Below are 24,987 nucleotides of genomic sequence, written 5' to 3'. Positions count from 1 at the left end.
GGCAAGGTTGGTGGAGACTGCATTCACGCTAAACGCTGCATATGTCGGATCAATCGGAAATTACCTTGACATTTCCGTCGCGCTACGGATAGCGCAGTGCCTTCAAACTATTCACACCCCTTGACCTTTTCCACATGTTGAAGTGTTTACAAATTAAAAGCTGAAATGTATTGTAAGTATTCAACCCCATTGTTAACAAGTTCAGAAGTAAAAATGTGCAATTAGTGGTTAACATAATTTTTGCGATATTGAGAACATTTTTCTAACACGACAAATCCATTTTAAAGTAACAATGTGGAACAAGTCAAGGGGTGTGAATACTTTCTGAAGGCAATGTATTTGTATATCACTGCGAGCTCCGGTGTTTGGACATTCTGTAAATACCGGGAGGAAATATGTATATTTTAAAACCTGAAGGTGGTTCTGTATAAACGTTTTTAGAAAAAAGTGCTAGGTTGGACAAAAAAAAAATGTATGTCTGTACCCAAAATAAAAAAAATACATACCACAATGGTTGAGTCATTGTTTGTGTGGAACGCTCAACTCGTTTTCTACCGGAGTGGACCAGCGATGTGCAAGCAACACCTTCAGTAAAACATTCTACAATTATCGGCTGATGGTGACTTGCTAGCCAATCATCAAAACCTAATGCTGCCTCTATATAAGAGAACGGAGTTGGGTGAAATAAGCCGGTCTGGGTGCCGTCTTATACATAAAGCTTTTGAGTGAATGGTTGCCTTTCTTCCGCTAACGGCTGGATTCAAACCGTTTTAGAAACTGAAAACAGCACCCCCTATTGAGAAAAGGTTAATTTTTATTCGGTTTGAATCCACCACAACACTTGCAGTTGTCTTTTCTTACGATCGCTGCTTTGAGGGAAAGTTTTACTTACTAGGGCTCCATTCAATCTGAAGTGTTAGGTTGCGTGATGTAAATTCCGATTGAGGTACATAAGCGTTTACCGCGAATGCAGGAAAATTGCCTCAATTTCAATCACGCTGTGAAGATGAACTTCAGCGATCCAGACTAGTTACCTAAATAACCAAAATTTACAAATATTAAGGCATAACTTATTTACAACCTTAAATAAAAGGAATCAGTTTCAAAACCAAAATTATGACAGGCATGTGCACTGCGGAAATGAAAGCACTTGACAAAAAGTACAATTTGCACCTTTATTCAAGTTTATCACAGCAGTTTATTTCAGAAATACAGTAAAGGTTTTATTTAAAATATAACACTAAAGTAACACTTAAATGGGGAAAAGGATGTTCAATACACTAACCTCAAAGAAATTAAACATGGTGATGCTACAGAAAAAAAACATACTAAATGAATCTCACCCGAAAAGAGAAACTCAGTATTTCAGATAAAATTAAGTTGTGATGGAGAATTGCGCTCATTCTGCATACTGGACTAAATCGTTTAACTACCAGACAAAAATTGGTTGTTTGTCCAAACTGACTAAAATGTATAGACAAGAACATGAGGATACAAATATAAAAACAAATATTTTATTCCCCAATTCTTAAAATGATTTTGCCCCCCAAAAAATGCTGACAAACTATTTTACTTGGTTGCCAAATTGATTCCGCGACACACTATTGTATTTTTTTAAGTAAAAATTCCGATAAGTCAACGTTAGCCTCGTCCAGTATGCCACAGTCCATAACCACAAAACAAGAAAAAATGAATCACCACAATGGAATAAGTGTAGCCTGAAGAAACCTGAGACACCTGTAACCTCCTTTATTCCCCGAAACGCTCCAAAACCTGCTACCTCGGCACTAAGCTCAAATAACTTTGAGTAACAACTCTTCCCAATTTGTTAAATTTTCAAATATACAAAGACAGTTAATGGATATTAAGACAAACATGTTGAATAATTATGTTAATAAATAAAAAGAAAATGGAACACCACGAGAAAGATGAGTCTACAAACACGTCGAGCTCAATGTAAAAGGAGATCGTGGTTAGATGGACAGAAGAATCGCAATAGCCTGTAAAATAGTGTAGTACGATCTGAAAGGAAAGCAAACTTAGGACGACTGTCTGCAGAACTGAAATATACAGTTTGACATTTGCTTGAACTTAAATGCTGTATGTTTCGTCTCGGCTCAAATGCAATAAAGACAAACAAACTGGTGTTACCGCAGCAGCCACAGACCTTGTGCTGATGATCCAGTACCTTAGCAGTATGAGAGTTGCGACAATAGTTTGGAACATGGCCTAATACTGTTTGCACCCAGTAAACGGTTTGTCATAGCATTAAAATAAATTAAGCTGAGGTAGCTTTGTTTCTCTCTGCAGTAGTCCAATGCTTAGGCCTCAAAATGCTAGTTTGCATATTTTTAACTTTGTTAAATCTTCACCCAGCGATCCAAGAGAAGGCAGAGGTGGAGAGCATCAGGGGTTGGAGTTTGGATCAGCATAAAGCAGGGCTTTTACAACTCTCCAATCTTAGAGAGCTACTAGGATTTTGTTACAGCCCAATTGTGAGCCAGACTGAAGACCATGTTTAGTTGTTTATTTGGAACAAAAGCCTGTACACCTAGTAGTTCTCCAGACCTGAGTTGGAACCCTGGTGTTAAGAATGATTTGAAAGAGAAAGGGTTGTCTGTTTGACCCAACGGCTAACTCTGGTCAAAACATGGACTAATCCATGGCCAAGGAAAGCCAAGAAGAAAAAGTAGAAAAGCAAATATCTTTACCACAAGATGAACATGGATCGACCATAGCGGATTACAACATTCTCACTGCCTTCAGGCGTAGACAATCCAAAAACAAAATGAATTAAACAATATAATGCTGTTCTAACCTCAACAGAATGGCCTTGTTCATCATCAGAAGCTTCACAATCCAAACATCGTTGCAAACGTATCGTATAAAATTGAAAAAGTCAAAATTTGAACAAATGCGCACAAACTCAGCACCTAATTGAGGAAATGTATATATTTTGGGGAAAATTGGCACCACAATTTACCTCCATCCACATGAAAGTAATAAAAACCCTATTGTCCTCAAAATCCTTCTTTACTTATTCCATTTGGGCAGGAAAAGACTTAGCAGATCTGCTTTCATACTGTGACTATCCTGAGTTTGGTACTGTAGAAGTGACGTCTGTCCGCTGGTCCTGGGTCAGATATTATCCCCCCCAAAAGGTTATAGTTGGGTGAACTGATCCTAGATCTGTGGTTAGTAAGGGGAAAATGCCTACATCGAACCCACTGTACTGCACTACATTGAACAGAGCAGTTGATAAAAACCCTTCTTTCAGAAATATTAAAGTTCATTGGGGGTTAAATAAGGCACATGCTAGGCAGTGCAAACTACAAGAAGTGTCCAATTAAATCGCTTCCAGTTAGTTTGGTGTGGATGGGAAATAAAAACTAGCAGGGCACAGCTTGTGTTGAAAAAAACGGACAATTCCGGACAGAGATGTGATTCAGCTTCCACAAGCAGCATGTCAATCTGTTTGATACGACTGAAAAGCTAAAAAATAAACGCGTCCTTAGTTTCTGTTGATGCATTCCAGTAACACGTTTAATTGTTAAGGGGGATTTCATGTTTTTGTAATCAGTTTGCAATTGATTCTAAACACCGCCATATCTTTCTGTTTCCATATGTAACGTATGGCTCTGATTCTGGGCCACCAGTGCAACATGAACTAACTGTATTGTCACGTTCACAACATTTAATGGACATTGGGCGGCTATTAGAGCCATATCAATCAAAAATCTATCAATTATATGTATTGATTAGAGCCAGATGCTAATCAAAGCAGGCTGTTTGAATGACTCAGTATGATCTGTGAGCTGTTGTATCTATGAGATGACTGGCCTATGATGCTGATTCAGTACTGAGAGGAGATGGGTTCAGCAATGGTAACGAAACAGGAGACTGTCTTAACCTCCTAGCTAACTGCACACACACTGCTGGTGACAATCTGTGCCTGGGTTTACTGTGTGTGTGTGTGTGTGTGTGTGTCAGTATAACTAAGCACATATGTAGTTTACATGTAGTCTGTGTGTGCTCAGTTCAAAAGTAGGCCGTATTGAGATATGACATCACCCAATCTGTTTTGTTGGTCAGTTACTCCCCAGAGCCCCATGGATTAGGATAGCACCTGAATAGCACCAGCGACACCCCTTTCACCATTCCTGTGTGTGTGTCCATGAGTCCGTTTGGTTGTAGACTGGGTCTGGGTCCGACCAGGGTACCTGAGACTATAGCACCATAGAAAGTCTCCTCTTCTTTTCCTTGTTCTGTCGTTTACGTTAAGACCAGGGCGATGTATTTGCTCTGTGTGTTAGGACTTGGCCCAATGGCTGGTCTCTGTTCCTCTCGCATGTGTGTGTGTGTGTTCAGAGTCTAAATCAGGGTCAACCTGACTGTCTCGCTGAGTCTCACAGGAATGTAATGAAATTCTGGACTTTCCTCTCCATCTCCTGAAAAAACAGAAACAAACAGGTCAGAATGAATCACATCTGTTACACTGAAACCACAAGCTTACTAATAGGTGCTCAATGAATTCAAATGAGCCATGTTGGCACCAACAATTAAATTATTATTCTCAATGTCATGAATGTGAGTAGAACACACCCGGGGGATGAGGGGAGTTACCTCTATACAGCGTAAAGCTCTAAGACCTGGTGAAAGGTGCTAGAAAAAGTCAACTATACAGCCTGTATAACAGTCTGTGGCTAAACTGCTGCTAGTGGTACGACAACGTCACGCATGACAGAAACTGACTATTTACACAGTCAATGTTCATTGATACTTCCATTTTTAGTAGGGTCTGCTCTATTCTAAATGTTGGTAGTAGATACATTAAAGGGTCAGTAGAAAGTTCACTTCTCCTCTATTACAGTAAAATCATGTTTCGGTGTCCATATGAACCATTCTGTTGAACCAAACCTCAAATGCTAATAGTGAGTTGAAACCGCTTGTCAGAGAGGAAGAAGTGATATTTCATCTTTGTTGTGAGTGGCAGGGGGAGGGGCTTGGTGTGCGTGCGAGTGGGAAGGTGCACAGAAGAAGCAAAGGAGATGAGACCATAAAGACAAACGCTTATAAAAACAAAAGAAATATGTTAAAACCTTGATTCTTGTGATACAGGCATTTGGAACATTGCGCTAAAACAAATTCAAATTAATGAAATTAATTTGATATATGTCTCCCCATGCACATACAAGATGAAGGACGACAACAGACATCTTATACCAACACAGTGTGTTCGAAAGGGCGAGGGGGTCGGTCTGCTCTAGGTGGCTGGGTTTGAGCTGTAGACGTGCCTGATCTGTTGAGCAGCCCTGTTAACAGAAACCACTCTGGTCCCTGAACAGGAGAATCACTGACCAGGCATACAAACAATCCCCCTCTCTCTAGCGGCCAGCCTGTCTGTGTGTCCACACCCCTCCTGTCCTCGCTCTGACAGCACTAGCCAGAGACATTTCGATATGCCTCTAGTTAATACGACCCTCAAACAACACAACGCTGGCTACTCTCTGTAGCACTCACTAGGAGTCAGACAATGTTAGTTGTTAGGCCTAGAAGCCTTCAGTCTCACCATTAGCTTTCAGAAACCAAGCACACATCTACCACAGCAGAGTATTTGAAGGGTGAAATAAGCTTGTCTGTGTATATGTCTATAGCTACCGTTCCTTCAGGAAGTTCACGCCTTTTTCCACATTTTGTTTCATTACAGCCTGAATTTTAAATTGATTACCTTTAGATTGTGTCACTGATCTGCACACAATAACCCATAATGTCAAAGTGGAATTTAATTTAAATTAATTAAAAACTCAAATGTCTTAATAAGTATTCAGCCCCTTTGTTATGGCAAGCCTAAATAAATAAAGGAGTAAAAATGTGCTTAACAAGTCACATAATAAGTTGTATGGCGTGTTTAACACTGTCTCATCTCTGTACCCCACACATACAATTATCTGTAAGGTCAATTAGTGCATTTCAAGCACAGATTCAGCCAGACCAGGGAGGTTTTACAATGCCTCGCAAAGAAGGGCACCTATTGGTGGAAGTGTAAAAAATAAAACAAATCAGACACTGAATATCCCTTTGAGCATGGTGAAGTTATTAAAGACACTTTGGATGGTGTGTCAGTCACTGCAAAGATACAGGCGTCCTTACTAACTCAGTTGCTGGAGAGGAAGGAAACCACTCAGGGATTTCACCATGAGGCCAATGGTGACTTTAAAAATGTTAGAGTTTAATGGTTGTGATAGGAGAAAACTGAGGATGGATCAACAACATTGTAGTTACTCCACAATACTAACCTAACTGACAGAGTGAAAAGAACGAAACCTGTACAGAATACAAATATTCTAAAACATGCATCCTGTTTGCAACAAGGCACTATAAGACAAAAGCAAATTTCTTGCACTGAATACTAAGTGTTACGTTTCAGGCAAATCCAACAGAGCACCACTTCATATTGTCAAGCATGGTGGTGACTGCATCATGTTATGGGTATGGTTGACATCAGCAAGGACTAGGGAGTTTTTTTTAAATAAAAATAAATGGAATAGAGCAATCCTAGAGGAAAACCTGGTTGTATGCATTCCAACAGACACTGGGAGAAAAATTCATTTTTCAGCTCAAAAATAACCTAAAACACAAGGCCAAATCTACACTGTAGTTGCTTACCAAGATGACATTGAATGTTCCTGAATGGCCTAGTTTCAGTTTTGACTTGAAAATGGCTGTCAAGCAAGGATCAACAACCAATTTGACAAAGCTTAAATCATTTTTAAAAGAATAAATGGGCAAACATTGTACAATCCAGGTGTGGAAAGCGCTTAGAGACTTACCCAGAAAGACTCACAGCTGTCATAGATGCCAAAGGTGATTCTAACATGTATTGACTCTAATGAAGATGCGTATATATGTTTTATTTTTCATTTAAAACATTTCCCCCCCCCCCACTTTGACAGTTTTGACTTGAAAATGGCTGTCAAGCAAGGAAAAACAACCAATTGTCTGTGTCGCCGCGTGTCTGTCGCCCCGTGTCTGTGTCGCCCCGTGTCTGTGTCGCCCCGTGTCTGTGTCGCCCCGTGCCTGTCGCCCCGTGCCTGTCGCCCCGTGCCTGTCGCCCCGTGCCTGTCGCCCCGTGTCTGTCGCCCCGTGTCTGTCGCCCCGTGTCTGTCGCCGCGTGTCTGTCGCCGCGTGTCTGTCGCCCCGTGTCTGTCGCCCCGTGTCTGTCGCCCCGTGTCTGTCGCCCCGTGTCTGTCGCCGCGTGTCTGTCGCCGCGTGTCTGTCGCCGCGTGTCTGTCGCCCCGTGTCTGTCGCCCCGTGTCTGTCGCCGCGTGTCTGTCGCCGCGTGTCTTTCGCCGCGTGTCTGTCGCCCCGTGTCTGTCGCCCCGTGTCTGTCGCCCCGTGTCTGTCGCCCCGTGTCTGTCGCCCCGTGTCTGTCGCCCCGTGTCTGTGTCGCCGCGTGTCTGTCGCCGCGTGTCTGTCGCCGCGTGTCTGTCGCCCCGTGTCTGTCGCCGCGTGTCTGTCGCCCCGTGTCTGTCGCCCCGTGTCTGTCGCCCCGTGTCTGTCGCCCCGTGTCTGTGTCGCCGCGTGTCTGTGTCGCCCCGTGTCTGTGTCGCCGCGTGTCTGTCGCCCCGTGTATGTCGCCCCGTGTCTGTCGCCCCGTGTCTGTGTCGCCGCGTGTCTGTCGCCCCGTGTCTGTCGCCCCGTGTCTGTGTCGCCGCGTGTCTGTCGCCGCGTGTCTGTCGCCGCGTGTCTGTCGCCCCGTGTCTGTGTCGCCCCGTGTCTGTCGCCCCGTGTCTGTCGCCCCGTGTCTGTGTCGCCCCGTGTCTGTGTCGCCCCGTGTCTGTGTCGCCCCGTGTCTGTGTCGCCCCGTGTCTGTGTCGCCCCGTGTCTGTGTCGCCCCGTGTCTGTGTCGCCCCGTGTCTGTCGCCCCGTGTCTGTGTCGCCCCGTGTCTGTGTCGCCCCGTGTCTGTGTCGCCCCGTGTCTGTCGCCCCGTGTCTGTCGCCCCGTGTCTGTCGCCCCGTGTCTGTGTCGCCCCGTGTCTGTGTCGCCGCGTGTCTGTGTCGCCGCGTGTCTGTCGCCGCGTGTCTGTCGCCCCGTGTCTGTCGCCCCGTGTCTGTCGCCCCGTGTCTGTGTCGCCCCGTGTCTGTCGCCCCGTGTCTGTCGCCCCGTGTCTGTCGCCCCGTGTCTGTCGCCCCGTGTCTGTCGCCGCGTGTCTGTCGCCCCGTGTCTGTGTCGCCGCGTGTCTGTGTCGCCGCGTGTCTGTGTCGCCGCGTGTCTGCCGCCGCGTCTGCCGCCCCGTGTCTGCCGCCCCGTGTCTGTGTCGCCGCGTGTCTGTGTCGCCCCGTGTCTGTGTCGCCGCGTGTCTGTCGCCCCGTGTCTGCCGCCCCGTGTCTGTGTCGCCGCGTGTCTGTGTCGCCGCGTGTCTGTGTCGCCGCGTGTCTGTGTCGCCGCGTGTCTGTGTCGCCGCGTGTCTGTGTCGCCCCGTGTCTGTGTCGCCGCGTGTCTGTGTCGCCCCCTGTCTGTGTCGCCGCGTGTCTGTGTCGCCGCGTGTCTGTGTCGCCCCGTGTCTGTGTCGCCGCGTGTCTGTGTCGCCGCGTGTCTGTGTCGCCGCGTGTCTGCCGCCGCGTGTCTGCCGCCCCGTGTCTGTGTCGCCGCGTGTCTGTGTCGCCGCGTGTCTGTGTCGCCGCGTGTCTGTGTCGCCCCGTGTCTGTGTCGCCGCGTGTCTGCCGCCCCGTGTCTGCCGCCCCGTGTCTGTGTCGCCGCGTGTCTGTGTCGCCCCGTGTCTGTGTCGCCGCGTGTCTGTGTCGCCGCGTGTCTGTGTCGCCGCGTGTCTGTGTCGCCGAGTGTCTGTGTCGCCGCGTGTCTGTGCCGCCGCGTGTCTGTGCCGCCGCGTGTCTGTGTCGCCGCGTGTCTGTGCCGCCGCGTGTCTGTGTCGCCGCGTGTCTGTGCCGCCGCGTGTCTGTGTCGCCGCGTGTCTGCCGCCGCGTGTCTGCCGCCCCGTGTCTGTGTCGCCGCGTGTCTGTGTCGCCCCGTGTCTGTGTCGCCCCGTGTCTGTCGCCCCGTGTCTGTGTCGCCCCGTGTCTGTCGCCGCGTGTCTGTCGCCGCGTGTCTGTCGCCGCGTGTCTGTCGCCCCGTGTCTGTCGCCCCGTGTCTGTCGCCCCGTGTCTGTCGCCCCGTGTCTGTCGCCCCGTGTCTGTCGCCGCGTGTCTGTCGCCCCGTGTCTGTCGCCCCGTGTCTGTGTCGCCGCGTGTCTGTCGCCGCGTGTCTGTCGCCGCGTGTCTGTCGCCCCGTGTCTGTCGCCCCGTGTCTGTCGCCCCGTGTCTGTCGCCCCGTGTCTGTCGCCCCGTGTCTGTGTCGCCGCGTGTCTGTGTCGCCCCGTGTCTGTGTCGCCGCGTGTCTGTCGCCCCGTGTATGTCGCCCCGTGTCTGTCGCCCCGTGTCTGTGTCGCCGCGTGTCTGTCGCCCCGTGTCTGTCGCCCCGTGTCTGTGTCGCCGCGTGTCTGTCGCCGCGTGTCTGTCGCCCCGTGTCTGTGTCGCCCCGTGTCTGTCGCCCCGTGTCTGTCGCCCCGTGTCTGTGTCGCCCCGTGTCTGTCGCCCCGTGTCTGTCGCCCCGTGTCTGTCGCCCCGTGTCTGTGTCGCCCCGTGTCTGTGTCGCCCCGTGTCTGTGTCGCCCCGTGTCTGTGTCGCCCCGTGTCTGTCGCCCCGTGTCTGTGTCGCCCCGTGTCTGTCGCCCCGTGTCTGTGTCGCCCCGTGTCTGTGTCGCCCCGTGTCTGTGTCGCCCCGTGTCTGTCGCCCCGTGTCTGTCGCCCCGTGTCTGTCGCCCCGTGTCTGTCGCCCCGTGTCTGTCGCCCCGTGTCTGTGTCGCCGCGTGTCTGTCGCCGCGTGTCTGTCGCCCCGTGTCTGTCGCCCCGTGTCTGTCGCCCCGTGTCTGTGTCGCCCCGTGTCTGTCGCCCCGTGTCTGTCGCCCCGTGTCTGTCGCCCCGTGTCTGTCGCCCCGTGTCTGTCGCCCCGTGTCTGTCGCCGCGTGTCTGTCGCCCCGTGTCTGTGTCGCCGCGTGTCTGTGTCGCCGCGTGTCTGTGTCGCCGCGTGTCTGCCGCCGCGTCTGCCGCCCCGTGTCTGCCGCCCCGTGTCTGTGTCGCCCCGTGTCTGTGTCGCCGCGTGTCTGTCGCCCCGTGTCTGCCGCCCCGTGTCTGTGTCGCCGCGTGTCTGTGTCGCCGCGTGTCTGTGTCGCCGCGTGTCTGTGTCGCCGCGTGTCTGTGTCGCCCCGTGTCTGTGTCGCCGCGTGTCTGTGTCGCCCCCTGTCTGTGTCGCAGCGTGTCTGTGTCGCCGCGTGTCTGTGTCGCCCCGTGTCTGTGTCGCCGCGTGTCTGTGTCGCCGCGTGTCTGTGTCGCCGCGTGTCTGCCGCCGCGTGTCTGCCGCCCCGTGTCTGTGTCGCCGCGTGTCTGTGTCGCCGCGTGTCTGTGTCGCCCCGTGTCTGTGTCGCCGCGTGTCTGTCGCCCCGTGTCTGCCGCCCCGTGTCTGTGTCGCCGCGTGTCTGTGTCGCCCCGTGTCTGTGTCGCCGCGTGTCTGTGTCGCCGCGTGTCTGTGTCGCCCCGTGTCTGTGTCGCCGCGTGTCTGTGTCGCCGCGTGTCTGTGTCGCCGAGTGTCTGTGTCGCCGCGTGTCTGTGCCGCCGCGTGTCTGTGCCGCCGCGTGTCTGTGTCGCCGCGTGTCTGTGCCGCCGCGTGTCTGTGTCGCCGCGTGTCTGTGCCGCCGCGTGTCTGTGTCGCCGCGTGTCTGCCGCCGCGTGTCTGCCGCCCCGTGTCTGTGTCGCCGCGTGTCTGTGTCGCCCCGTGTCTGTGTCGCCGCGTGTCTGTGTCGCCGCGTGTCTGTGTCGCCCCGTGTCTGTGTCGCCGCGTGTCTGTCGCCCCGTGTCTGCCGCCCCGTGTCTGTGTCGCCGCGTGTCTGTGTCGCCGCGTGTCTGTGTCGCCCCGTGTCTGTGTCGCCGCGTGTCTGTGTCGCCGCGTGTCTGTGTCGCCCCGTGTCTGTGTCGCCGCGTGTCTGTCGCCCCGTGTCTGCCGCCCCGTGTCTGTGTCGCCGCGTGTCTGTGTCGCCGCGTGTCTGTGTCGCCGCGTGTCTGTGTCGCCCCGTGTCTGTGTCGCCCGGTGTCTGTGTCGCCGCGTGTCTGTGTCGCCGCGTGTCTGTGTCGCCCCGTGTCTGTGTCGCCCCGTGTCTGTGTCGCCGCGTGTCTGTGTCGCCGCGTGTCTGCCGCCCCGTGTCTGTGTCGCCGCGTGTCTGTGTCGCCGCGTGTCTGTGTCGCCGCGTGTCTGTGTCGCCGCGTGTCTGTGTCGCCCCGTGTCTGTGTCGCCCCGTGTCTGTGTCGCCGCGTGTCTGTGTCGCCGCGTGTCTGCCGCCGCGTGTCTGCCGCCCCGTGTCTGTGTCGCCGCGTGTCTGTGTCGCCCCGTGTCTGTGTCGCCGCGTGTCTGTGTCGCCCCGTGTCTGTGTCGCCCCGTGTCTGTGTCGCCGCGTGTCTGCCGCCGCGTGTCTGCCGCCCCGTGTCTGTGTCGCCGCGTGTCTGTGTCGCCGCGTGTCTGTGTCGCCGCGTGTCTGTGTCGCCCCGTGTCTGTGTCGCCGCGTGTCTGTGTCGCCGCGTGTCTGTCGCCCCGTGTCTGCCGCCCCGTGTCTGTGTCGCCGCGTGTGTCGCCCCGTGTCTGCCGCCCCGTGTCTGTGTCGCCGCGTGTCTGTGTCGCCGCGTGTCTGTGTCGCCGCGTGTCTGCCGCCGCGTCTGCCGCCGCGTGTCTGTGTCGCCGCGTGTCTGTGTCGCCGCGTGTCTGCCGCCGCGTGTCTGTGTCGCCGCGTGTCTGTGTCGCCCCGTGTCTGCCGCCCCGTGTCTGTGTCGCCGCGTGTCTGTGTCGCCGCGTGTCTGTGTCGCCGCGTGTCTGTGTCGCCGCGTGTCTGTGTCGCCGCGTGTCTGCCGCCGCGTGTCTGTGTCGCCGCGTGTCTGTGTCGCCGCGTGTCTGCCGCCCCGTGTCTGTGTCGCCCCGTGTCTGTGTCGCCGCGTGTCTGTGTCGCCGCGTGTCTGTGTCGCCCCGTGTCTGTGTCGCCGCGTGTCTGTGTCGCCGCGTGTCTGTGTCGCCGCGTGTCTGTGCCGCCGCGTGTCTGTGCCGCCGCGTGTCTGTGTCGCCGCGTGTCTGTGTCGCCGCGTGTCTGCCGCCCCGTGTCTGTGTCGCCGCGTGTCTGCCGCCCCGTGTCTGTGTCGCCGCGTGTCTGTGCCGCCGCGTGTCTGTGTCGCCGCGTGTCTGTGTCGCCGCGTGTCTGTGTCGCCGCGTGTCTGCCGCCGCGTGTCTGTGTCGCCGCGTGTCTGTGTCGCCGCGTGTCTGTGTCGCCGCGTGTCTGTGCCGCCCCGTGTCTGTGTCGCCGCGTGTCTGTGTCGCCGCGTGTCTGTGTCGCCGCGTGTCTGTGTCGCCGCGTGTCTGTGTCGCCCCGTGTCTGTGTCGCCGCGTGTCTGTGTCGCCGCGTGTCTGTGTCGCCGCGTGTCTGTGTCGCCCCGTGTCTGTGTCGCCGCGTGTCTGTGTCGCCGCGTGTCTGTGTCGCCGCGTGTCTGTGTCGCCCCGTGTCTGTGTCGCCGCGTGTCTGTGCCGCCGCGTGTCTGTGCCGCCGCGTGTCTGTGCCGCCGCGTGTCTGTGCCGCCGCGTGTCTGTGCCGCCGCGTGTCTGTGTCGCCGCGTGTCTGTCGCCGCGTGTCTGTGCCGCCGCGTGTCTGTGTCGCCGCGTGTCTGTGTCGCCGCGTGTCTGCCGCCCCGTGTCTGTGCCGCCGCGTGTCTGCCGCCCCGTGTCTGTGTCGCCGCGTGTCTGTGTCGCCGCGTGTCTGCCGCCCCGTGTCTGTGCCGCCGCGTGTCTGCCGCCCCGTGTCTGTGCCGCCGCGTGTCTGCCGCCCCGTGTCTGTGTCGCCGCGTGTCTGCCGCCCCGTGTCTGTGTCGCCGCGTGTCTGTCGCCGCGTGTCTGTCGCCGCGTGTCTGCCGCCGCGTGTCTGCCGCCCCGTGTCTGCCGCCCCGTGTCTGCCGCCCCGTGTCTGCCGCCCCGTGTCTGTGCCGCACCGTGCCTGTCGCTGTGTGTGTGTGTGTGTGTGTGTTCGTCTAACCTCTAGTAGCAGTGTCTTGTCGTAGTCCAGGCGGTGTTGGTAGATGCACTGACTGAGGAGAGAGAAGAGTCTCTCTAAACGCTCCACGCTGTAGCCGTCACTCCTCTGTACCACTGTGTCCAAGAGGGCCTGGGAGAGGAGAACACATACCTTATACACACACACAAACACACATTATGTTATTATACACATCAGAAAGGACAAGCTGCCTTAGAGAACACATTCACGCCATAGACATGAAAAATCCTGATCACACACAAGTAGAATATTAAATGCAACAGGGAACATGCACACATCCCCTGCATTCACATTACAAGCACAACTCTCACACAAACGGAGGTAAGCTATATTCAAAAGCAATTAAGATCAGAGGGAAAGCTAATTACAGCAAATCATAATTAGCTCAGTGTTTACTTTTCTTTGCTTCTTTAATTAAAACACTCAGGACAGTCAAAGACCCTTTCAATTGACCTGCTCCGTCTCAGCTTGCCACAGTGTGTGTATGTGTGTGCTCATCAAAATGCATAGACTGAAATAGCAAATCATCACACAGCGACTAGATTTACAGTCATTAGACGCCAGGCAAACAGAGAAACCCTGATGGGAATGGTGTGTGTGTCAGAAGAACAAGGTGTGGGTTCCTCAGTGAAATGTCAGGATTATTCAAGTGAGGTGATATTTGTCTATTTGTTCAATTGCAAATAAGGACACAGTGACTCGAAGAACACACTGAAAAAAATGACTATTTTACCCATTAATACCGTCTCAATAACTCCCTCCTTTCTCAACCCGTCTCTCCACATCTACAACTATGCTTCTTCCCCACTCCGTCCTCTACCTCTTCTAATCTCATCCCCTTTTCTCCTAAGGTCCCCCTCTTCTTTGCCTCTATCCTTGTTAGACGCCTGATTTAATCAGCTGTGCCTCTGTCCAGTTGCCCAGGCCAATAGTACCAGTGGGGGTAAGGTGTGTGGTGGTGGGGATAGCAGCCCCCCTGAGGTAGTGAGCTCCCAACACACATAGGAGCTGTAATCCAACCTGTTAAAGGGGGCTGTGACAGACCATTTAACTCCAACCTCCCTTCCTCCCGCTCACGTCTCCATCCCCCCACTTTCTTTATGCCTCTTCCTCACCATCTCAGCCTTGTTTCTTGCTAATGCCCCCTCTTAGAAAATAACAAAACATGAGCGAGAGTTAAAGACTGAGAGAAGGAACCCAGACGGGAGAACGAGTCACAATTTCAGTTTATTTTATTTTTTTATAAATGAGCAAAAAAAAATTTTTACATGTTTTTGCTTGGTCATTATGGGGTGTTGTGTGTAGACTGATGAGGGAACAATAAAATGTAATCTATTTTAGCAGAAGGCTGTGACGTAACAAAATCTGGAAAAATTCAGAGCGAAGGAACACAGATGGGAGGACGAAGCACTTTATTGGTGTCACAGCCATGGTAACCTCTGACCTATCAGCTCAGGCACAGCATGAGGCCAAGCAGATGACTACACCAGTACACCCCCGCCCCAACTCTGCACACACACACCCACAGCCAACTCAATACACAAACAGTGTTCCCTGTGTGTTTCAGCCCGTCAAGGGCAGCTAATGAGGCCACTGACAGGCTCCCTGTGATTCTGAGAACATAGACCTGAACCTGAGCACAGCACACATCACCTCTACACACACACACTGCAGTAACAAACATGCCCACCTGGTGCTCCTGGAGCCCAGCCCAGTAGCATGTGAATCTCTGAAATGGAGACCAAGGCACAGCTTATGCCAGGGTACAGAAATAACCACAGCATCAGGTGTGAACGCTTTGAACTGGAGAGCTGATGACTTCAATGTGTGTTAACAGTTAGTGTTACATCGGCATAAATATCTCACCCTGCAGAGCCTGTGGATATTAGTGTATATATATATATATGTTAGCTAGCATTGATACTCAGCACCAGCCCTTAATCAGTGATGATCCCTTACTTGGAACACCAAACACCTGATAAACTTTCACCTCACAAAACCTTTACAATGCTTATGAAAGTGAAGGAGTGAATACATCATGGTCATGTGCTGATGCTTTGAGATCACTGGACATATGTCCTGAGTGTCAATCACACTTAATACAGCTATCTGGTTGTGTCCGTCTCCAGCAGGTCATGGTGTAATGAAAGGCCCTTTCACAGTGTTTAATATGAGGATTGTGTGCCAGTGTTGATCACCTGTGGAGTTAACAGCTTTAGTGTTATGTGGGCTGTAGAGGGCTGTGTATTAAGGCTGCTAGAAAACACACCGCTGCTCTAGCACTGGGAATTAAGTACAGGGGGAGGCAGAGAGCGGCAGCGAGCGAGAGAGAGGCAGAGAGTGAGGCAGCGAGCGAGGCAGAGGCAGCGAGAGAATGAGAGAGCGAGGCAGCGAGAGAGCGAGGCAGAGGCAGCGAGAGAGCGAGGCAGAGGCAGCGAGAGAGCGAGGCAGAGGCAGCGAGAGAGCGAGGCAGAGGCAGCGAGAGAGCGAGGCAGCGAGAGAGCGAGACAGCGAGAGAGCGAGACAGAGGCAGCGAGGCAGAGGCAGCGAGGCAGCGAGAGAGCGAGACAGAGGCAGCGAGGCAGAGGCAGCGAGAGAGCGAGGCAGCGAGAGAGCGAGGCAGCGAGAGAGCGAGGCAGCGAGAGAGCGAGGCAGCGAGAGAGCGAGGCAGAGGCAGCGAGAGAGCGAGGCAGAGGCAGCGAGAGAGCGAGGCAGAGGCAGCGAGAGAGCGAGGCAGAGGCAGCGAGAGAGCGAGGCAGAGGCAGCGAGGCAGAGGCAGCGAGAGAGCGAGGCAGAGGCAGCGAGGCAGAGGCAGCGAGAGAGCGAGGCAGCGAGAGAGCGAGACAGAGGCAGCGAGGCAGAGGCAGCGAGAGAGCGAGGCAGAGGCAGCGAGGCAGAGGCAGCGAGAGAGCGAGGCAGCGAGAGAGCGAGACAGAGGCAGCGAGGCAGAGGCAGCGAGAGAGCGAGGCAGCGAGAGAGCGAGGCAGCGAGAGAGCGAGGCAGCGAGAGAGCGAGGCAGAGGCAGCGAGAGAGCGAGGCAGAGGCAGCGAGAGAGCGAGGCAGAGGCAGCGAGAGAGCGAGGCAGAGGCAGCGAGAGAGCGAGGCAGAGGCAGCGAGAGAGCGAGGCAGAGGCAGCGAGAGAGCGAGGCAGAGGCAGCGAGAGAGCGAGGCAGAGGCAGCGAGAGAGCGAGGCAGAGGCAGCGAGAGAGCGAGGCAGAGGCAGCGAGAGAGCGAGGCAGCGAGAGAGCGAGACAGAGGCAGCGAGGCAGAGGCAGCGAGAGAGCGAGGCAGCGAGAGAGCGAGGCAGCGAGAGAGCGAGGCAGCGAGAGAGCGAGGCAGAGGCAGCGAGAGAGCGAGGCAGAGGCAGCGAGAGAGCGAGGCAGAGGCAGCGAGAGAGCGAGGCTTTTAGTCAAAAAATGAGAGCGCCTGGGGAATAGGTGTAGTACTGGGGGCCTTGGTTAACCTCTACATCAGCAGAGGAATAGAGGAGGAGTAGGATAAGGGTACGGCTAAAGGCTATAAGAACTGGTCATCTAGTGCGTTGGGGACAGATAATAAAAGGAGCAGATTTCTGGGCGTGGTAGAATAGGTTCAAGGCATAATGTACAGACAAGGGTATGGTAGGATGTGAGTACAATGGAAGTAAACCTATTCGTTGGGTGACGATGAGAGAGGTTTCGTCTCTGGAGGCATCAGTTAACCTAGGTGAGGTCTCCGCATGTGTGTGGGGTGGAACGAAAGAGCTATCAAAGGCATTTTGAGCGAGACTGAGGGCTCTACAGTAAAATAAAACAATAAAAACTAGCCAAGGCATATTGACAGAGAGAGCTATAAAGCAATCACAGGTGTTGATCAAGAGAGCTAAGACAACAATGGGTAAATAGAGATGAACGGGCAGAGCGGGTCAGTTAGGTACACACAGGACCTGAGTTCGAGGCTGGGGCCAACAAAATGAGGTACCGTGTTATTGAAATAGTCCAGGGGGCATCAGCTGTGTAGCCGAGTGGTCATAGGGTCAAAAGAGCAGCAATAGGTGAGTCAGGGTGCTGTTCGGTAGTCACTACTACGCTAGGCAAGCAGGGGACACAGCGTTCAGAAAAGCTAGCGGGCCAGGGCTAGTAGATGGTTCTTCAGCGACATCGTAACAGAATAGCCTGTTGAGATCACGTCAGCAGTCCAGTCGCGATGGATTGGCGGGGCTCCGTGTCGACAATAAAGGGTCCAGACCAATTGGCAAAGGAGGTATTGTAGCCCTAGAATTAGCTGGTATACAAGCCTAGCTCGAGGCTAGCTGGTGCTTGCTTTGGGAACAGAGGAGTTAGCTAACAGTAACCGCTAGCTAGCTGCAATGATCCGGTGTAATGATCCAGAGCGGCAGGAATCCGGTGATATGGTAGAGAAGCAGTCCGATATGCTCTGGGTTGATATCGCGCTGTGCAGACTGGCAAGTGATTGTCCAAGCTAAGGCTGGCTGAAGCAGGGAAAACAGGTGAGGACCGCTAGCCGTGGCTAACAAAGACTAGTAGCTAGTTAGCTGGCTAGCTCCTGATGGAAGTTCCAGTTATAAGGAATAAAAATAACAGATCCGTACCACATTGGGTGAGGCGGGTTGCAGGAATCCGGTGATATGGTAGAGTAGGCTGCATAATGAAACAATCCCTAGTAAGCTAGTGTTTGAGGTTGGACTGGTTTTATGCACAACAACTTCTATCCAAGCTGGGAGAGAGCGAGAGGATGACTCATGTCATGCAGGGTCAGGTAGCCTATAGCCTACAGGACAGTTGTATAAAACTAAAACTAAACTAGCTGATTAGTATGCTGCTGCATCAAAAATACATTTTACAATGTTTGAATTTCCAACTTTAATTACTGAATAAGTAACAACATCATTGCCACCAGCCAGCAGTCTAAAAATGGCAGCATAGCGACATTGTGAATAGCTTCGTGAAATGTTAGGATTAACATGAGAAAATGACAACCAAATTGGCCTACCAATAAACATTTATTCATTAGCTAAGCAAACTATACAGTGCCTTCAGAAAGTACTCACACCCTTTGACTTTTTCCAAATTTTGTTGTGTTACAGCCTTAAAATTGATTCCATTTAGATTTTGTTTAACTGGCCTACACACAATATCCCATAATGTCAAAGTTTTTTTTTACAAATGAAAAGCTGAAATATCTTGAGTCAATAAGTATTGAACCCCTTTGACACAGCAAGCCTAAATAACTTCAGGAGTAAAACATGTGCTTAACAAGTCATAATAAGTTGCATGGACTCACTCTGTGTGCAATAATAGTCTTTAACATGATTTTTGAATGACTACCTCATCTCTGTACCCCACACATACAGATCATTTTAAGGTCCCTCAGTCAAGCAGTGAATTTCAAACCCAAAGACCAGGGAGGTTTTCCAATGCCTCGCAAAGGGCAACAAATTGGTAGATGGGTAGAAATATATTTAAAAAGCAGACATTGAATATCCCTTTGAGCATGGTGAAATGATTAAAACCTCTACGGGATTGGTGTTCCTTAACCGGGACGGTTGTTGCTAACGGGCGCTAATGTGACTAGAATGGCGTAAACAACCGCCAACTTTCAGGAAATAGACATGTTTTATATGGTCAGAGAGCTTAAATTATTGTTAATCTAACTGCAATGCCCAATTTACAGTAGCTATTACAGTGAAAAAATACCATGCTATTGTTTGAGGAGAGTGCAAAACAACAAAACATTTATCACGGCAACTGGTTTGATACATTCACCTCTGAAGGTAAATAATGTACATACATTCAGTAATCTTGCTCTGATTTGTCATTCTGAAGGTCCCAGAGATAAAATGTAGCATAGTTTTGTTTGATAAAATACATTTTAATATTCAAATGTAGGAACTGGGATCTAAAGTCTGAACCCCTGCTGTCTCTGTGTTCCTGAGTGGCAGAGTTACAGTTTTGACTTCAATCTACTTGAAAGATCTATGACAAGACCTGAAAATGGTGGTCTAGCAATGATCAACAACCAACTCATAGAGCTTGAAGAATTTTGAAAAGAATAATGCGCAAATGTTGCATAATCCAGGTGTGGAAAGCTCTTAGAGACTTACCCAGAAAGACTCTCAGCTGTAATCATTGCCAAAAGTGCTTCTATAAAGCATTAACTCAGGGCTGTGAATACTTACGTAAATTAGATATTTCTGTATTTCATTTATAATAAAGTTGCAAAAATGCCTAAAACCATGTTTCACTTTGTCATTATGGGGTATTGTATGTAGATAAAAAAAATAATATATATATAATCCATTTTGAATTCAGGCTGTAACTACTACATGTGGAATAAATCAAGGGGTATGAATACTTTCTGAAGGCAATGTACCAGCCCTGGCACCACAGAAAGCCTATCATCATTAGGCATGCAGCTTCATAGACTCACAATTTCAGCACCATGGACAGCGATCGGTAGTCAATACTTTGTGAGTGGCTGTCTGGGTGACACATTCAATTTGTTTTATTTTAGATTAGGGGTGGACCTTGCAGGGGTCCAGAGAAACTGAGTTCCAGCAGTGCTTATTGAGAGTATACTTGAGTGTGTGAGCGAGCGAGCAACTGATTGCTGGAGTTGTTCTCAGCTCTTAAAGTCACAATAACAAACTTACAAGTGGATGAGGTCAGCAATTAACCTCTGTAGAGTCTGTCTATAGTTTGCTGTTATCTGACAAAACATTGGACTCCAATCTATTCTCCCCTCGTGCTTTTCTCCCTCTACTCTTTCATTTTCTACCTCCTCCTCTCTCTCGGTTTCTTTCCTATCTTCTTCCACTCCCCCTCTTCACTCCTCTCCTTCCATCTTCAGTATTTTGTCAAAAGCAAAAGCAAACCGCCTCAGACAGTTAGAGCCAACCTGACAGCTTGGACATAAATGAACGCATTATGCCACTCAACACCCTTTCTCAGAGAAAGGCTTTTGACAATGTGCATTAGAGAGGGGAAAAACAGGTGCCGTGTGTGTGCTAGTCACTCACAGAGAGTGGTTTTGGACATGAGGAGCGGATGACTGCTTTCTTTTTGGGTGTGTGTGTAAGCGCACGCATGTGTTGTGTTTTCCTGATGTGCTGATGTAGCTGGATCCCGACGTGGATGAAAGCCTTTTCAAAACGCCAGTCCTCCAAATGGAAAGCTGTTATCACATGCAAATGACCATGCTGTCAAGAACATCAACGGGGATGAATAAAAATGAAAAGGAAGCAAGCACTCCAAAAGTTATTTATTTTTATTGACAATCAAAACGCTTCGCTCCTGGCACCGGCCATTAAGCAGTTTTCTTCCCCTAGCAGGCGCTCTCTCTGCTGTTATTAGTGTTGGAAATGGGCAGAGATGACAAACTGACAATGGGGCTATTTCTGTGGACGGACAGCTCCGAAATGGGAAATCTTGACATGCTGTAATAGTTAGACATCAGGGGAGAGAGAGGACTCTTCAGTGTGACAGCCTATATATGCACACTGGCCATTTGCAGCTGCGTAACACATGAAGGAAAATTGCCCTGCCTGCTCTTGTAGCGAAACCTGCGTGTTCTTTGGGGAGGTGGATATAAATAATGGGATGAGATTTGATTCCCTAATAGATGATAATTCTGCTGTAATCTAGGTCACTCAGTGCTCCAGACTAACGTTTTCCCCTGGTGACACTGCTGTCACTAACTCTTTCAAATGGTGGTTACAGCCCATGATTTGGTCGCACAGCCAAGTCAAAGGGTCGCAAAATGCAACTAAACGGTCGCTGCCTGGAGCCCTGGCACTTATGAGAAGGTTCTGTCTGTCAGTGTGGCTGATTATTCATGAAACAGAGGGGGTCTGGGAGTAATGCACAATGAAAGTGCTTCACTAGTTTCTTCAACCTGGTGATGTGCACATTTTCAAGGGCTGGGAATTCTCCAAGAAGATGGAGAATAAGCTATAGGATAATTTATTTTAGTTGTCTCAGGTATAGCCGACTAGCTCTAGCTAATATGTATGTTAGATTTTGTACTTGCAATCAAATATCGATAATATCATTCCAAAATAATGTTGCGATATGCAACTGTATCGACCCCCCCCTTCTTTCAGCTCAGCATTAACATCCAGATTCAACTAACCACCAATAAGTAGGCTAATTAGTAGAATCAGGTGTGTTGGTGCTGGGCTGTAACAAAAGCCTGCAAACCATGTAGCTTTCCATGAGCAGGGCTGAAGAACACTGCTGGTGACAACCATCTGCCTCGTAGAACCTGTGTGACTGAACGAAGTAGTAGAGTTCAGGCTGTGCTTAATTCCAAAAGGGATTTCAGGGGCCCTGCCATCCAAGTTAAATGTCACAAGTAATGAGACCTCCAATTAATGAATATAAATGAAAGAGAAGTAGAGAGGAAGAACGGAACAGGGCACACCACTCCCCTCCTAATACGTATCAGGCAGCGAGCCAGCCCTACCCAACCACTGTGGAGATATCAGCCTTAAACGTAGACTCACCCCACTCACCAGAAATTCAATTTGTTCCGTAAACCGGGTGGATGAAAAAGCAATTATACACAGTGCCCTCTTTTCACGATCTGTCTTAAAGATATCTCCTCTTTTTACATCGCCTAACAAATAAGCCTCCAGATTAGCGCAGTCTGCGTTCATAGGGAGGGAGCGTTCCGACGGTTCTTGGTGGCAGCCACCCGCGGCGACTCTGTGGCGCACCGTATTTTTATTAGTATTTATTTTATTTTTTTATTTTTTATTATTATATATTTTTTTATATATATTTTTTAAAATCGGGAGCATCGGCCAAACACGACCCACCTTTGACCAGACGGAAGGATCAGACTCGTCAATCACTTGAGACGCCACTGACGAGCGAGGCAAGATGGAAACCGCGCACCCCTCAATCTCCGTTACCCCCTGGGGCAAGGGTAACCAAGTGGAGATAACGCTTTGATAGCAGGGGATGTGGGTGATGTCACAGTGAAATATAGGGATGGAAGAAGAGAGAACACAGGGATGGAGAGCATGTCAGAGAAGCACTTATTTTACACCAATTAGACTACAACCATGCTGCTTCTTCCTTTTCTTACAAGGGCCGTTTGGTCGGTCGGTAGAGAGAAGAGAGCGAAAGGAGTAAAAAAAGAGCACTGCCCCAATTTACATCCAGGGAATTAGGTGGAACATAAGCGTGACTGTGTAAAGTGTCTGGAAACCGCTGCACATATTCACTTTCCTATCCTGTCAATCAATTCGGAGACCAACTTGCCGGAGCGAGTAGCTGGAGAGTAGAAAGCGCAGAATGCCTCATGTTTGAGTCATGTCCTGGCTGCGTTCTTAAAATGGCTGTATGGAAGAAACAACACCTGTTGATTGAGTGAAGATGTGGAGTTGCATCAGAGATGCACTGCTGTCTGCCACTTAAATTGGATCGGTCCTCTCTGGGATGACAGGGGTTTAAAGTGTGTCTCGTAGGACACACAGAGCGAAAGAGTGAGGGCAGACGATATTAGTCTAAGAAATCAGGAGCATCCATCTGAGAAAGGAAAGTGACACCAGCAGCCCCAGAGAGGCCTGAATCCTGGGGAGGATTAGGGGCCAGTCTCCCATGATTGAGTCCCCCATCCTCCACCCCCCCCCAATCACTCTCTCTCTGTCCTTCAATCCCCATGTTGTCCTCTACTCCACCCCTCCTCAATCACCCACCTCCCCTCTCATCAGCATGACACAGAGCATGGCCACACAACACTTACTGTGAGTCGCTGGTGATCGACCACTAGTGGAGGTGGCGGAGTGGGAGGGATCTGTGGAGACTCTTCCTCTGTCATGTCAGCCGAACCCTTCGACTGCTCTGATTGACTCTTTCTGCACTTCCTTCCCTTGGACCCGCCTTGAAACAGAAAGAGAGAACAGGTAAACGACAGCCCACCTACAATCACCTTTGACCTATAATTGTTTATATACCATCATTAACCAGGTAGGTTAGGAGAACATGTCTATTCACAAACCAGGGCTTGTTTGAATTGAAGCAAAGGCCTGACAACCAAAGAGAACAAAAATAGCTGGCCCGCTACATACACAGCCTGTGATCTGCTGGCTTCTAGTTTACCAGCCTGAGTGGTAATACACTGTCTGTAGGATCCAGCCACCACTAATACTCCAGGCATCCCAAATCACCCAGTAGCTCAGGGCTTCCAATCCACAGTCCTGAGTCGTTAAGCACACACAGACAGGCCTATTGGCTTGTCCCAGACACCACACACGCTGACATGCGCACACAAACTCACACTTGTCCCAGACACTACACGCCACTAAATCAATGGCAAACGGTCCAAGGCCAAAGAAAAAATGTGAGAGGGAGAAAAAAGCCAACCGTGTGACATTTTTCACAGTAAAACCTTTTTTCGAGAATAAATCGAGAGTGGTTTTGGATATTCTACAAAAGGTACACGACCTCAGCAGCTTTTGAGGATTTAATTGAAATATGCTGTCTGTAGACTAAAGGAAAACATTTCACATGCCATACTTCTGAGATTATTCATGTCCTGTCATTTTACAAGCAAACTCAGTGTAAGTCTTTTGAGGTTAGACTGCCTGTTAAAATCTGTGGATGTGTTTCTAGGTTGTCTGGTGCTCTCTGGGGGAAAGATCAGAACGGATAATCTGTACAAGTAACTCAGAGTAACTGAAATTAACCCATTGACATGATGCAATATTTATACAAGTCAAAGTTAGACAGATATAGTCAGCATATATCAAGTCAGGATTCTAGGAGTAGGTAGAAGTTAGCCACAGATAACCTATCATTACCTTCTCTATCCTGCTCATGCTCCTCCTCGCCCGTCTCCATGTCTCCTTTCCTCCCGTCCTGAGGAGGGCGCTCCTGAATACCTCTGCTCTCTGCAGACATCGACACATCATCTTTCCCCTCCGCCCCCTCACCTGTGCCCTCTGTAGGACCTTCCTCTGTCTCAGAGCTCTTGAGGGCCTGCGAGTCCAAGCTGTCCATGGACTCATCCCCATTCACACACTCCTCCCGAGGGATAGGGGGAGCTGTGGCCATCCTAGGGGCTGACAAGTGCTGCTCAGCCTTGGACTGGGCCTCCTTGTGTTTCGCCTGGGGATCATCAGGCTTGTCTTGAGGCTTCTCGCCATCGGCCTGGGTACCCTTATCTTTAGACTGGAGATCTTCATCTTTAGACCCCTCACCTTCAGACTGGATCAACTTGTCCTGGGCTTGAGGCCCCTCGTCTTTACAATGAGACTCTTCCCTTTCAGATGGGGAAGACTCGCTTTTAGACTGGAGGTCTTTGTCTGTGGATTTGGCTTTGTCGCTTGTAGCCGGTGTCTCTTCTTTCTTGGGCCCTGTCCCTGTGCTGCTCTCCCCCTGTGTCTTGGTCTCTGTGCTCCGGCCCCTAGGTGCCGTGTTGGAGTGCTCTTCCTCCATGGAGATGCTTTGTGTGTGAGGGTGTGTGTGGTGTCCGTTGGGCTGAGGGTCCATGGTGTCGCAGGAAGACTCTTCATCCTGAGTCAGACAGGAATCGCTGGGTCCCGCCGTCTCTGGCTCAGGCTCCGCACCTTCATCCTCTTCTTCCTCCATTCCCTTCTTGTAGTACTTCTTCTTCCTGATGATGCCCCGCCCCCAAGATGGCCGCCGACGCGTTTTCCTCTTCATGTGATCTGGAAGCAGAGAGAAAAAAAAAATTTGGTTAGTTCAGTCAAATGGAACACCAGTCTCTACCACGCTGGTTCCACTTGCACACACCAGTCTCTACCACGCTGGTTCCGCTTGCACACACCAGTCTCTACCACGCTGGTTCCGCTTGCACACACCAGTCTCTACCACGCTGGTTCCGCT

General features: G+C 50.9%; 1 protein-coding gene across 4 annotated transcripts in view; it reads right to left on the bottom strand.

Annotated features, from left to right (window-relative positions):
• Positions 1 to 1,161: 1,161 nt before the first annotated feature.
• LOC129825338 (ATPase family AAA domain-containing protein 2-like) overlaps positions 1,162 to 24,987 on the bottom strand; it is a 136,980-nt gene continuing 113,154 nt past the window's right edge. For 2 of the 4 annotated variants that reach the window (XM_055885355.1, XM_055885354.1), the window contains exons 25-28: positions 23,940 to 24,809; positions 22,883 to 23,019; positions 13,115 to 13,264; positions 1,162 to 4,448 (exon numbers count right to left, since the gene is read on the bottom strand). In XM_055885355.1, coding sequence (XP_055741330.1) covers positions 4,407 to 4,448; positions 13,115 to 13,264; positions 22,883 to 23,019; positions 23,940 to 24,809 — 1,199 coding nt within the window. In that variant the 3' untranslated portion in view covers positions 1,162 to 4,406. The remainder of the gene's footprint in view (positions 4,449 to 13,114; positions 13,265 to 22,882; positions 23,020 to 23,939; positions 24,810 to 24,987) is intronic. The other 2 variants (XM_055885356.1, XM_055885358.1) reach the window with 1 other exon arrangement.

The sequence above is a fragment of the Salvelinus fontinalis genome, chromosome 27, assembly GCF_029448725.1.
Source record: "Salvelinus fontinalis isolate EN_2023a chromosome 27, ASM2944872v1, whole genome shotgun sequence".
Classification (NCBI taxonomy): Eukaryota; Metazoa; Chordata; class Actinopteri; order Salmoniformes; family Salmonidae; genus Salvelinus; species Salvelinus fontinalis.
The sequence above is the reverse complement of the archived record's forward strand: the minus strand, read 5'-3'. Positions and strand labels throughout refer to the sequence as shown.